This window comes from Lacerta agilis, chromosome 10, assembly GCF_009819535.1.
Source record: "Lacerta agilis isolate rLacAgi1 chromosome 10, rLacAgi1.pri, whole genome shotgun sequence".
In the NCBI taxonomy this organism is placed as follows: domain Eukaryota; kingdom Metazoa; phylum Chordata; class Lepidosauria; order Squamata; family Lacertidae; genus Lacerta; species Lacerta agilis.
In genome coordinates, this window is record NC_046321.1 from 44,945,370 (window position 1) to 44,958,208 (window position 12,839).

Genomic DNA, 12,839 nt, shown 5'->3' on the forward strand with positions numbered 1-12,839 from the left:
GGGAGCCAATGTAGATCTCTCAGGACCGGTGTTATGTGGTCCTGGCAGCCACTCCCAGTCACCAGTCTAGCTGCCGCATTCTGGATTAATTTTGTAACATATTGTGCTAAAAATACTAACAAGACACTTAATCTGAAAAGATGTATCTTTGGGCTGAAAGATGTATTGTTCAAGATGGAGCACATGTAGAGATATTTAATCACCGAGGGCCCTTCAGTTAATGTTGATGTTCTCATTTCACCAACGTAAGTCAGCCTGCCTTATCTAGCAGTGGTACTACTGAATCTGACTGCATATTTGTAAAATACATGAATGACAATACAGAGTATGACAGATTGAATCGCCCTGGCTCTTAGAATCCAGTAGCTTTCATATCTAGATATTTCCTTCAAGTACATATTTAAGGGTTTTGAAGTGTACAGTTCTGTCACTTCAATCCTGCCTTGAAATGGAAATGATCAAATTTATGCATTAATTTAGGACATAATACTTCTACTGGCCAGTTTGGTTGGTTTACTCATTCTGCCAGACCCTAAATATATAAACGTTAATGATGGAAGAATGTTTCTGCAAATGCATTACCAGGTCTGGATTCCACATCTGAAGGCCACAGAAAATTACAGAGTTTATTTACGAAGCTGGGTAGTGTTTCTTTAATGCTCTTAGCTGTCCAATCTCTCAGTAGATTGTACTTTTAATTGACTGCATTTTAAAGTAATTGTCAAAGTGGCTCTAAAGTGTGTTTGTGTGTGTGTGTGTGCGTTGAACTGATAGTCGGTGAATTAAAAAGGATTTCTACAGAAAGGGTTTGTCGTCGTCAGCAGTAGAAGTGCTGCTGGCAGAGACTGGATGAGACTGGGCAGGCATCTGCTGAGACTGATTAGAGGCCAATTCAAATGTCATGACAGCGACATAGCAGCTGCTGAATAGCACATAGCCACATGAGTCTGCCACATGGCCCACGCAGAGCCTTTAACAGGGTCTGTCCAGTGATCAAAGCTCTTAGTTGATGGTTATCTCCTCCTAATTCTAAATTTATTTAAGGCTTATTGAATTTCAGGTTTAACAATTGCAGTAACAGCGACAAACTCCAGTCAACCCTCCTTCCCCTGCCCACAACAAAACACCAGCTTAACCCATGACGTTCAGTTTACTTGGAACTGCCAGGCAAAGAACCTTAAGTGTAACTGGTACACATGAAATGATAGCTATAAACGTGGGCACAAAGGTGAAAGGCTTCTGGGACAACCTGTTGACCCAAGTTTGTGGAGCCCTGGTCTTTAGGAGAACCAGAAGCATGCCATTCAGCTTCAGCCTGAGAGGTCAATACTTTATATCCAAACAATATGCTCTTTGAAGCCAGCATTCAACATGACTCTGAATCCACACATGTACATTATCTGCCTTCCAACCAACTGCACCATACAAATGTTGCAAGTCTTATGCATGAAACCACTCCTAAAAGTCCTGCTTTTCTTAATTCTTCTCTTTCCTTTCGCCTGTTTGTCCATCCTGTGGTCACTTCATGCCGTTTTCACTTGACTAAGCTAGGATTTTCTCTTGTCTCCCTACGTACAGTATCAAAAATTTTACTATTTCTATCATAGTCTCATGCAACATCCTCCTTGTTGCTCTCCCTTGTCACTGAGCTTTCCGTCTCTAGTGTTGCTGCCCATCGTACATTTGGCGCTTTCCCTGCTTATCTCCTCCCCCCGATGTGTGTTTGTGTGATGTATAAAATATAATTTAAAACAATTCAACATTTCATATATTTATATAGCTGACTTTGCTGGCTTCTTTGTCCTTCCTTTTCAGCTTCACTTTAAGCTTACCATATTTTGAAAATGTCTACATATCATCTTTATCTCTTGCTTTCTCTTTCCCCTTCTTTTTCTACATTATGTTCCTTCCCATTAAGAAATCCTTTTTCCGTTCCTCGTTGCTTGCTTCTCCCTACTACAGAAATGCCCATAAACTTGACATCTCACTCTCTTGGTTTTTAGTACTTTCAAGTGCCTCTTCAAAACACCCTTTTCCACTCTTCTACCAGCATTTTCTGGGTGATGCTTGTAAGCCTGAGGACTAGGTTCATTTCACTTTCCATTTTAGGTGTTGCTGTTGTCATTCTTGATAAAACAAATAGTTGTATTTCTGAGTATGGCTATTTAAAAAAAAATCTATATATTCCATTTTCTAAATTTCTATCTTCAGTTTTACTCCGGGCACAATCAATCAACCAATTATACCCTTTGGATAACTCCTGTTTGTCTTAATGGGGGCCATTTAGAAGAAAGTCTTGAAGGATATTCCTATGGTTATCTTACAATTTCAAGTTGGGTGGCATTTTCTGAAGCTTCATCGCTGGGCTACCTTGTCCATACATGCTGACCTTTTGAAAAACACTCTCACTTCTTGTAACTGCCTTGTTCAAAGGCCGTAATTGCATTCAGATAGATGGGCACAACAGCAACATATTTAATCACAAGTTGTACCTGTGTTTTCCAGGAAAGAACCGATAAAGATCTGGAGCTACGATATTTTTTATTACAGAGCAAGAACATGGTGAATGGAAGGAGGTGATGGAAATGTCATAGGGTAGTTCATGTATTTTGTTTAATGAGAGCGCCTGAGTTTTAATAAATGATTTAAAAACAAAAACACACTTTTTTGTGTGTGATTATACAGCCTTCTTGAACCCTAGTGCCCACCATATATTTTGGACTACAGCTCCCATCAACATTGGCTGGCACTGATGGGAATTATAGTCCAAAACAGCTGCTAAGCACTAGGTTAGTGGTGTGCAATCATTGAACATTCAGGATCATTTTAAAAAAATCTGGTCATCTATAAAATAATGTAGGCCTGGGGGGAAAAATCAGGTTGACTCTCAAGCTATGGCAGTCCTTACAATCTGTAAGCCCTTTGGTACCCCCCCCCCCCTCTAAAATGATAAAACAGCTTTTCCCACCAGGTGTTTTAAAAGAAAAAAACCTTTGGCCTGGATCCGAAGAACTGTGCAATTTGTTCAGTGTGACTAGGAGGGATTTGAACATAAGTTTTTCAATACACAATGCCCACCCCAAATTCTGTATGGCAAACCTCTCCTGAAATTAAGGGGCATTTCAAAATCAGTTTGAAAGCATGGCAAGGGGCAGAGGTGGTCTGCCATTGAAAGTAGAAAGTAAAAGCAAACAATCCTGTTGGGTATTAAAGCTGCTCATTGGATTCCAGCCACGAGGTGTCATTTTCAGAGATTTTGTTTGCCCTTCTTGCCAGTGAAATGTAGCTTTAGGTGCATTGTGATTTCATGCAGGGCTTGCTCATTTCAAATATTTGTGAAACATTTGAAACCAAGTGAAATATGTTAGTACTCTACCTTAAATATTTGTGAAACATTTGAATCCAAGTGAAATACATTAGTACTCTACCTTTGCTTTAAAACATTATTTCAATGATTGTGCTTGCAGAGAAAAATTGAAAGTGTAGAAAAGGGTGCATTGGACTTTTTTTGTGTTACTCATTGTAGTATCACTCCTCCTGCTCCTCTGGTCATCTGAGTCCATTTCGAAATAGATTTTATGGGTCCAAGAAGTAAAAAAACAAACTAAAACAACCTGTGGGTATCCAATCACACATTTGTAAATAGAACCATTTCCCACTCACTCTTGAGAATAAACCTTTCTTTCATTCCAGGTTACTTCCACAGTATTAACTTCTCCCAGATCCCAGTGCCCTACTTCTGTTTTGTTTTACTTTGTGTGATCATTTTCTTATGCATGAGAACTGGATAAGCATTTCTAGGCTCCTTAATAGGTAAAAGGTTTTCACTCAAGAGTAGACGCACTGAAATGAATGACCATGACCCACTCAGGTCATTACCGTATTTTCCGGCGTATAAGACGACTGGCCGTATAAGACGACCCCCAACTTTTCCAGTTAAAATATAGAATTTGAGATATACTCGACCGCAGATTCTCCACCCGGCATATAAGACGACCCCCGACTTTTGAGAAGATTTTCCTGGATTAAAAAGTAGTCTTATACTCCAGAATATACAGTACTTACTTAGGACTCGTTAGTGATTTAGATGGATGTGTGTGTGTGTTAAAGTCAGTTGCTCTAGAGCAGGGGTCAGCAACCTTTTTCAGCCGCGGGCCAGTCCACCGTCCCTCAGCACATGGGGGGGGGGCGCTGGACTATATTTTGAAAAAAATATATATGAATGAATTCCTATGCCCCACAAATAACCCAGAGATGCATTTTAAATAAAAGGACACATTCTACTCATGTAAAAACACGCCGATTCCTGGACCGTCTGCGGGCCGGATTGAGAAGGCGATTGGGCCGGATCCAGCCCCCGGGCCTTAGTTTGCCTACCCATGTTATAATCCAAAAGTTGCTGAGAAAAGCAATGATAACTATAGTACAGCATTATATCTGAAACCAGTCAAGAGTTGTCATTGGATGCTTCTTACTTCTCGCTGATAGTTATCAGTGTAGATGTTCTTTGGTATTTGCACAAATGAAAGTGGCATTTTATTTAACCCAGCGGGGGAGCTTAAATTCATTGTTTATGGTCTGATTTTTGTAAAGAAGGAATGAGTTGATAGTTTTCACTTAGCCGTTGCACTCTGGATTTCGTTCAGTCTCTCGTTTCAGGATAAAATTTTGTACAGCTGCATAGCTGTAGCTGGTTCCTGACAAGGTTTATATACTTGGCAGTATTTAAATACTTTTCACACATCCCCTCTCCTTCATAAAAAAGGTAAAGGTAAAGGACCCCTGACAGCTAAGTCCAGTCGCAAACGACTCTGGGGTTGCGGTGCTCATCTCGCTTTACAGGCCGAGGGAGCCGCCGTTTGTCCGCCGAGAGTTTTTCCGGGTCATGTGGTCAGCATGACTAAGCCGCTTCTGGTGAAACCAGAGCAGCGCATGGAAACGCCGTTTACCTTCCCGTCGGAGTGGTACCTATTTATCTACTTGCACTTTTTGGTGTGCTTTCGAACTGCTAGGTTGGCAGGAGCTGGGACCGAGCAACAGGAGCTCACCCCATCGCGGGGATTCGAACCGCCAACCTTCTGATCGGCAAGCCCAAGAGGCTCAGTGGTTTAGACCACAGCGCCACCCGCGTCCTCCTCTCCTTCATAGCTCCTCCCTTTTCTTTCCATTTTCTGCCTTCCCTTTCTCTGAGCAAATATAGCAAAATGAGGCCAGACTACAAAAAGAGATAAAACTTGTAAACATAAAGAAGAATGAACTTCCAACTATTAGGATGCAACAAACATCCTGACTGCACTATTGGGGCAGTCACCTTTCAAGGTCATATAAGATCAAATTATAGCTTTTTGTCTGATGTCTCCTTCATAAGGTTTTAGAGTGACAGTTATGCCATGGAAATAACAGGAAAATGCCCATTGTTGGAGAGGATTTTCTTTTCCCATTGGCGTTTGCAGGTAGGCTTTTCTGAGATGAGAGGGAGAGAGACAGTTTAGTTATCAATCATCCCATTTCCTGTCTCCCTTGGCAGGTACCTAGTTAAATTTTTGTTTAGACAGGATTTGCTATACCTTCTCCATTTGCTGCTAGAATGGTCATGTTCTGACATGACATACAACCAGAGTGACTGGGAAGCAACTTACCGGTATATGAGTCATCTGAAGCCAGAAGGTTTATAGCACATCGGACACCGCAGAGATCATAGCGTACAATGGTTTGTCCTCTAATCTGTGCTATAAAGTCCCCTATGCAAATAGGCTTTTCTTAATGTTTGGATTAAATGCAATGGAAAAGTAGTGTGTCTGGCAATTTTAGTAATACACTGTTGGGTCTAGGCTTTGCCTGAATAGACTTTTAGCAGTTCTTAAAATATGGATCTCCTTCACTCCCTCACTGTGTTTTGTTTTGTTTTTGTTTTTTTACATTGCAGGGCCATAATAATCAGAAATGGAGAAGTCATTCCAATGTCTTCAGAATTTACTCCAGAAACAGAACGTCAGCGTCTTCAGTATCTGGTAAGGGGCCTAAAGATTTGGATTAGTGGGTGGTGGTGTGCATTGAGCTATCACTTTCTCGGCCCTTATCTGAAATGAAACTTGTACTGTCCTTCTGGAACTATATTGTTATCCTGCACTTCAGCCAAAAAAGGCTGAAGAAATGTGGGTGAATATACCCTGCTGTCAGGTTTACAGGCTTACATCCAAAAGGAAAATGAATTGGGAGGGAGGAGGGAGGAAAAGCAAACTCGGTCATGATTTCTTAGTCACAGAGTTCTTGTAATGACTAGCCATAATAGAAAGATTTTCAAGAAGAGGAGGAACTAAAAGTTGCTGGTCTTCTAGCAAAGCTGATGGAGAGATGTGCTGCCCCATTCCCATCAGGCTGTAGGAGAGGGGATCTGCACTATATTTTGAGTTGGCAAGTAGGTATTAGATAATTTTTCAATATTGCAATATATCATGATATCTGAAATAAGGAAGGAACTATGCAGAAGCAAGCAGGACAATATCCTGGCAATTGCTACTGCTTAAGGGTCTAAAACTGATAAATGATGATAATATGAGTCACCTCATGGTCACTTTTCAGCAGCAGGCAAGCCAAAATGCATCCACTTTGCATTTTGGGCTTGGCTACCAAATGGTGGTATTCAGGACAATCCACAGTACGGTAATGAGTCATAGTGAATATAAATAATCTGAGATTGCCAGACTGCCAGCAGGCCTGCTAGGAGGCAGATGCAGCAGTGGCAGAAACAGCTTGCCACGACCACGGTACATGTCAGCAGTAGCTGTGACAACCTGCAAGGCCTTGCGGTGGTGATAGAGAGTGACGGCTGTAGCAGCAGTGGCCTGTGAGGACTCATGGCATTCTGGCAGTCCCAGATTACAGTGGAACCTCATGTCACGTACCATCTCCCTTGCGAATGGTGCGGGTTACGAGCTCCGCTAACCCGGAATTAGATGCTCCTGGTTGCGACCTTTGCCCCGGGATGCAAGCGAAAGTCGCGCGGCAGCAGTGGGAAGGTGCCATTAGCGAAAGTGCGCCTCATGTTACGAGCGGTTTCGGTTTGAGAATGGACATCCAGAATGAATTAAGTCCGTAACCGGAGGTACCACTGTATTCGTATTCACTATGGCTCATCACCGTACTTTGAATTGTCCTGAATACTACCATTTGGTAGCCAAGCCCCAAACCAAAAGTCCTGTTGTGATGCATTTTGGCTTGCCTGCTGATGAAACCGAGTGTGTGATTATTGATAATATTGTCATTTATCCATTTTAGTCCCCTAAGTACTAGTAGTTGCCAGGACATTGTCTTGTTCACATCTGTATAGTTCCCATCCTTATTTCAGACATTGTGGTAGATTGCATTGTTTAGCTGGTGATATTGTTAGGTTTACCTGGTGATAACGTTGCAATGTTTAGCTGGTGAGTTATTGTGATGTCGGAAACCAGATACCGCCTAGCCCATGGGTAGCCAAACTAAGGCCCGGGGGCCGGATGCGGCCCAATCGCCTTCTAAATCCGACCCGCAGACGATCCGGGAATCAGCGTGTTTTTACATGAGTAGAAGGTGTCCTTTTATTTAAAATGCAACCCTGGGTTATTTGTGGGGCATAGGAATTTGTTCATTCCCTCCCCACCTCAAAATATAGTCCGACCCCCGACAAGGTCTGAGAGACAGTGGACCAGCTCCCTGCTGAAAAAGTTTGCTAACCCCTGGCTTAGACCTTACACACATTGTCATTGGTGATATATTTCCAGCTCAAATATTATGAAACAATTATCACGATGTGAACTTTTAACCAGTTTTGTATGATTTATTGATATATCGCCCAGCCCTACTTGGTATCTATAATAGTGATACATTTAGGCTTTCTCTGAGAAAGGGTACTTTGTATCTTTCAGAACTGACAGCTCACCCAATTTATTATGCTCTCCAGAATTGGCAGATATTGGAAGGGTAACCCGGCAGTGGTCATCCTTGCCCTTTCAGCTGCCATTGTGGGTATAAGAAAACACGCACCCTGAAATCCCTTTTGTAAGGCTGTGGCATCTGCCTGTGCCTTAAATTCCACCAGTGCAACTGGCACTTCAGGCAGATGCTCCAAACCAGCCTGTTTCTCCCTGTCTCTGAAACTTCACTTTAAAACCAACGTATGTCCTCTCCCACAGTGTCCAGAAGCTGATGGGGACAAGCTTGTAAAGGCCAGATGGCCTTTCTTTTCTCAGAAATGCTCGCTCTCAGTAGAACAATGCTTGGCTGACTATAAATGCTGAAAGGAATGTGTGTGGTTGTGGTGATTGCAGGGAGGCGACCGTACTCTTCTGCGCCCTGATTTTATTGCTGTTTACATTGCCAGAGTCTGAAACATTTCAGAGGGAAGAGCTACTTTTGGAGTCTCGTTTTTCACGGTGATGAATACAAAGCATCTGCAATAAATATTTATGCTGCCTGCATTTGCAAAACACACACACACACACACACACACACACACAACCCAAACGTGTTTGTCTTTTAAATTAGCAGGGATCTGTAGCATCTTGAGACTGGGGTTTCATTTGAAGAAAGCAGAGATAAAACATTGCCTGAGAGGGTCTTTCCCTCCTTCAGCCTCTTTTGATCTTCATTCTGGTTAGATCTGAAAATAGCAGCTGCCTTGAAAAATATTTCTGCTACTTCCCCTAACTCTTTTCTTTACCTTTGTTTGTTTACTGCATCCCCATATGTAGCAAATGCGCTTGGGTTATGGCTATCAGGTTCAAAGGAAGTAGGTGGGAGATACCAGAAGTGTGAAACCACATTAGAGAGATCCTTTCAAATGCACTGGAAGTAACATGTAGAAGATAATTTTAGGACCATTGATATTTCTGACCAGTTCTCACCTACTGCTGTTAGGTTTATGACTACTCTTGTTTTGTTTCAAGTACTCCTGCAATTTCAAGTACTCCTGCAATTGATGATTTCAAAAACAAATGTCAATAATTTTCCCAAGAGTATTCTGTACCACTTTTTCGATTTAGCATTTTTACTCATGCGCTTCTCCTTGCAGTTGTCTACAGTTGTTATAGCTTAATATTGACAGAACTTTCAGAAGTCCTTTCCTTATATTTGATTCTCTCCTCTCTCCATCCCTACCCTTCCCTTCATATTTAATCTGATTTCGTGTTTTATAAGGAATTATTTGGGGTAAAAATCTGCTGCCCGAAATAAACAGAACTGCTTCTTTTCTTTGGTACATTAAAGCAAGGTGCATGTGACTTGTTTCTTAATTTAATATTTCTTGCTAATCACCTTGAGGAAAGGCAGGGTATAAATATTTCAATAAATAAAAGTGATTTTATGCACATCAACTTTTATTTTAAAAAAAAATTGCTACAGGGAAGTGCCTGAGTATGTTCCCTTCTCTTCCATTTAGCAGTTCCTGAAGAAAGCACATAATACGTTATTTGCAAATTATATATAAAAGCATTAAGCCTGTCCACAAATTGAAATAACAGTTTAGTTATTACAAGAAAAAGAGAATATTGTATTACTTAGGCTCTTGTCAACAAGCAAGAGGAATCTCAAATAAGCCATTGAACCTGTAAGACTTGCATTAAAAAAGTTAGACGATAAATTTCTAGTATTTTACCAATTCCAGTTTTAGAAGTTGCTTTCTGTGTTCTAAGCTCTGAGCCATCTATGACTTATTTCCCACAGTTCTTCCATCATGGATTTCCATATTGACTCTTGTTTCAAGGAGGTCTTGTGGTTTTTCCTCTTCACGTAGTTCTTTTTTTAAAATTTAAATTTGTTTCCCTGTTGGAAACCTTACCTAGCTTCCTCCAAATTTATTATGAACTCCTATTATAAACACTTGATAAATTAGCATATTTTTCTTTTAAAAAAATTGATTTGATTCAAGTATCAAAACAAATGAAAGTTAACTATCTCCATCCCCACACACATATACAGTAGTACCTCAGGTTAAGAACTTAATTCATTCCAGAGGTCCGTTCTTAACCTGAAACTGTTCTTTTTTTAATTTTTATTTATTGATCACATATATTAATACATTATACAATTACATTTACACATCACTCACACATACACAAATAGCACACACCCAATTACACTCATACAATTACAGTTATGATAATAGTTATATAACAGTTATAATACCGTATACCAATACATATACATATATCCAAATATTTATATATCTTCCAAACTCATTTTAGACAAAATATATTTTTATTACATAGATTATTTTTTAAAAAGTATAGACTTGTTCTTTCTAGCCTTCCGCTTACCACGGTATGACTAAATTGTTAAATAATTTCATTCATCGACTTCCCTGTCCACCTCTTCATTAGAATATGTATGAAAGTTGTTTACCATAAATAAAATTATGACACCGACCTCATTTACTTTATTTCTTATAGTTCATGATGGTATAATCTCGTGCGTCTTTTTATTCCTATGTCGTTTTCCAAAATGACAGGGGTTATTCCAAAGCTAGTACTGTGTTAATGCTACATCTTTTTTTTAGGTATTGCAAAAAGCTGCTCCATTCTTCAATGAACTTTTCTCTCGAATTATCTTTTATCTTTTCTGAGATATATGCAAGCTCTATATATTCTAACATTTTGTATAACCATTCCCTCTTGCTTGGTATTATTGCACTTTTCCACTTTGATCCTATTAAAATTTTTGCCACTGTTGAGGCATATAAGAAGAAATTCCTCATTTTTCTTGGTATATCTGGTATAGTTATACCTATGAGGTAAGCCTCTGGTGTCTTAGGGAATTTGGTTCCAAAAAATTCCTTCCATTTCTGAATGTATTCTGAAACTGTTCTTAACATGAGGTACCACTTTAGCTAATGGGGCCTCCTGCTGCTGCCGCGCCGCCACCACGCTATTTCTGTTCTTACCCTGAAGCAAAATTCTAAACCCGAGGTACTATTTCTGGGTTAGCGGAGTCTGTAACCTGAAGCGTCTGTAACCCGAGGTACCACTGTGCCTACACACACAAGCAAACGTTTTTCCCAATAGTTGAGGGCTTTGAGCAAGATTGGTTTTAAAAGAATGCAGTTGTACCTTTGTTCTTGAACAGAATCAGTTCCTGAAGTCTGTTCGATTTCTGAAAATGAAGGCATGACTTCCGATTGGCTGCAGGAGCCTCCTGCACTCAATCGAAAGCCGTGTCGGACGTTTGGCTTCCAAAGAAAGTTTGCAAACCGGAACACTCACTTCCGGGTTTGTGGCATTCGGGAGCCAAAACGTTAGAATCAGAAGGCGTTCGAAAACCAAGATATGACTGTGCTACAAAATAGCTCTTTAGGTTTGCTTTAAGCACAGCAACTGTTTTTAAAGATCAGGAAAACTTTTAACTGCTTTGGTTGGCTTAGAATGAACTGGAACCATTCATGGAAAGCTGAGGGTATCAAAACTCCTGATGACAATGCTGAACTAAGCAGATCTCCGGGTAATTTTGTTTGGTTTGCTTCATGCAAGCATATGCTGTCCATTATTTCAGCAAATGTACTGATACTCTGACGAGTATGCAAATAGCTTGCATGTTTCCTTTAATTTGCTCATTTGTTTCTGCCAAGGACACTCAGGTTAAGTCAAGCTCAAACGTCATGTGCTTGTTCTTCTGTATTAATATCCACTTTTTATTCTGAATGGCACCACATCTCAGAATCCCCGTGTAAAACAGGTACTACATACACAGGTGGGATATATAGGAAAGTTATTATACAGTGGTGCCTTGCAAGACGAAATTAATTCGTTCTGCGAGTGCTGTCGTATAGCGAAAATTTCGTCTTGCGAAGCACCAATGGGGGAAGAGCAGTTTGACGGGGGGGGGGGATCGCGAAAATTTTTCGTCTTGCGAGGCAAGCCAATTGAAAAATTCGTCTTGCGAGACAGCCTTCCGCTAGCGAATGCCTTTCGTCTAGCAAGTTTTTCGTCTAGCGAGGCATTCGTCGAGCGGGGTACCACTGCAAACATAACACCCCAGTATCTAGTAGCCTGGGCCACACATGCTCTGTTCCAGCCTGGAACAGACCCATATGCAGAACAGACAGCTGACCCAGTTTAGTTTGATGGACTTGGGTAGGACTGAATCCAGACATCCTTGTTCCCCTCCCTCCCAACAATTGGTCAATAGGATCTAAAGAGCTAACAACAGTGCTGACAGTACAAAAGGCTAGAGCATTGTGCATGGTACTAGCAGTGATTTATTATATGGTTAAAAACCAGCATGCTGTATCAAATACAACAAACAAAGCAAATACCAATAGGGATGAAACAAAGGAAAATAGAATGGTAGGCTGGCAAAACTGAAGACATAGCAATTTAAAAGAGAAACAGGAAGACTGTGTAGACCCAGTAGGCAAGAACAACTGGCGTATCTTGTAGGCTGCTGCACAAAATCTCGCAACCAATGCTGTAGTAAATGGGACAATTCCCAGTTAGAACCTCTGGGCATTCCTTCAAATAATGGGGCAATTATCTTTATATCTTGGTAGCAGGGGCAGCGTAAGAGAATGTCCCCTATGATCTCTACCTCTCCATCATTACAGGGGCAGAGCCTTTTGTCTAAAGAGATTTTTCTGTAGCACCCATCTAAAATGGCAGTAGTGCGTACAGAACTCGAAGGCCAAAACTGGTGCCAAAGGTGATGGAAGAGCCACATTTCAGTGCCTACCCTCAACTATGTACAGTACTGTACCAGGTTTTATAGGCAAGTTGTCCTGAACCGAAAATAATTGGCAGAAGCACAGCAGTGGTGTAAGTTGAGGACAGAAGAGGTAACAAAATGTTTTTGCAGTAGTTCAAAGGTTTGAGGGT

The 12,839-nt window shown here is 40.8% G+C and overlaps 1 protein-coding gene across 2 annotated transcripts in view; it reads left to right on the forward strand.

The window, feature by feature from the left end:
- Nucleotides 1-12,839, forward strand: part of PPM1H (protein phosphatase, Mg2+/Mn2+ dependent 1H) — an 81,440-nt gene that overhangs the window by 48,686 nt on the left and 19,915 nt on the right. For both annotated transcript variants that reach the window (XM_033162736.1, XM_033162737.1), the window contains exon 5: nucleotides 5,927-6,011. In XM_033162736.1, coding sequence (XP_033018627.1) covers nucleotides 5,927-6,011 — 85 coding nt within the window. The remainder of the gene's footprint in view (nucleotides 1-5,926; nucleotides 6,012-12,839) is intronic.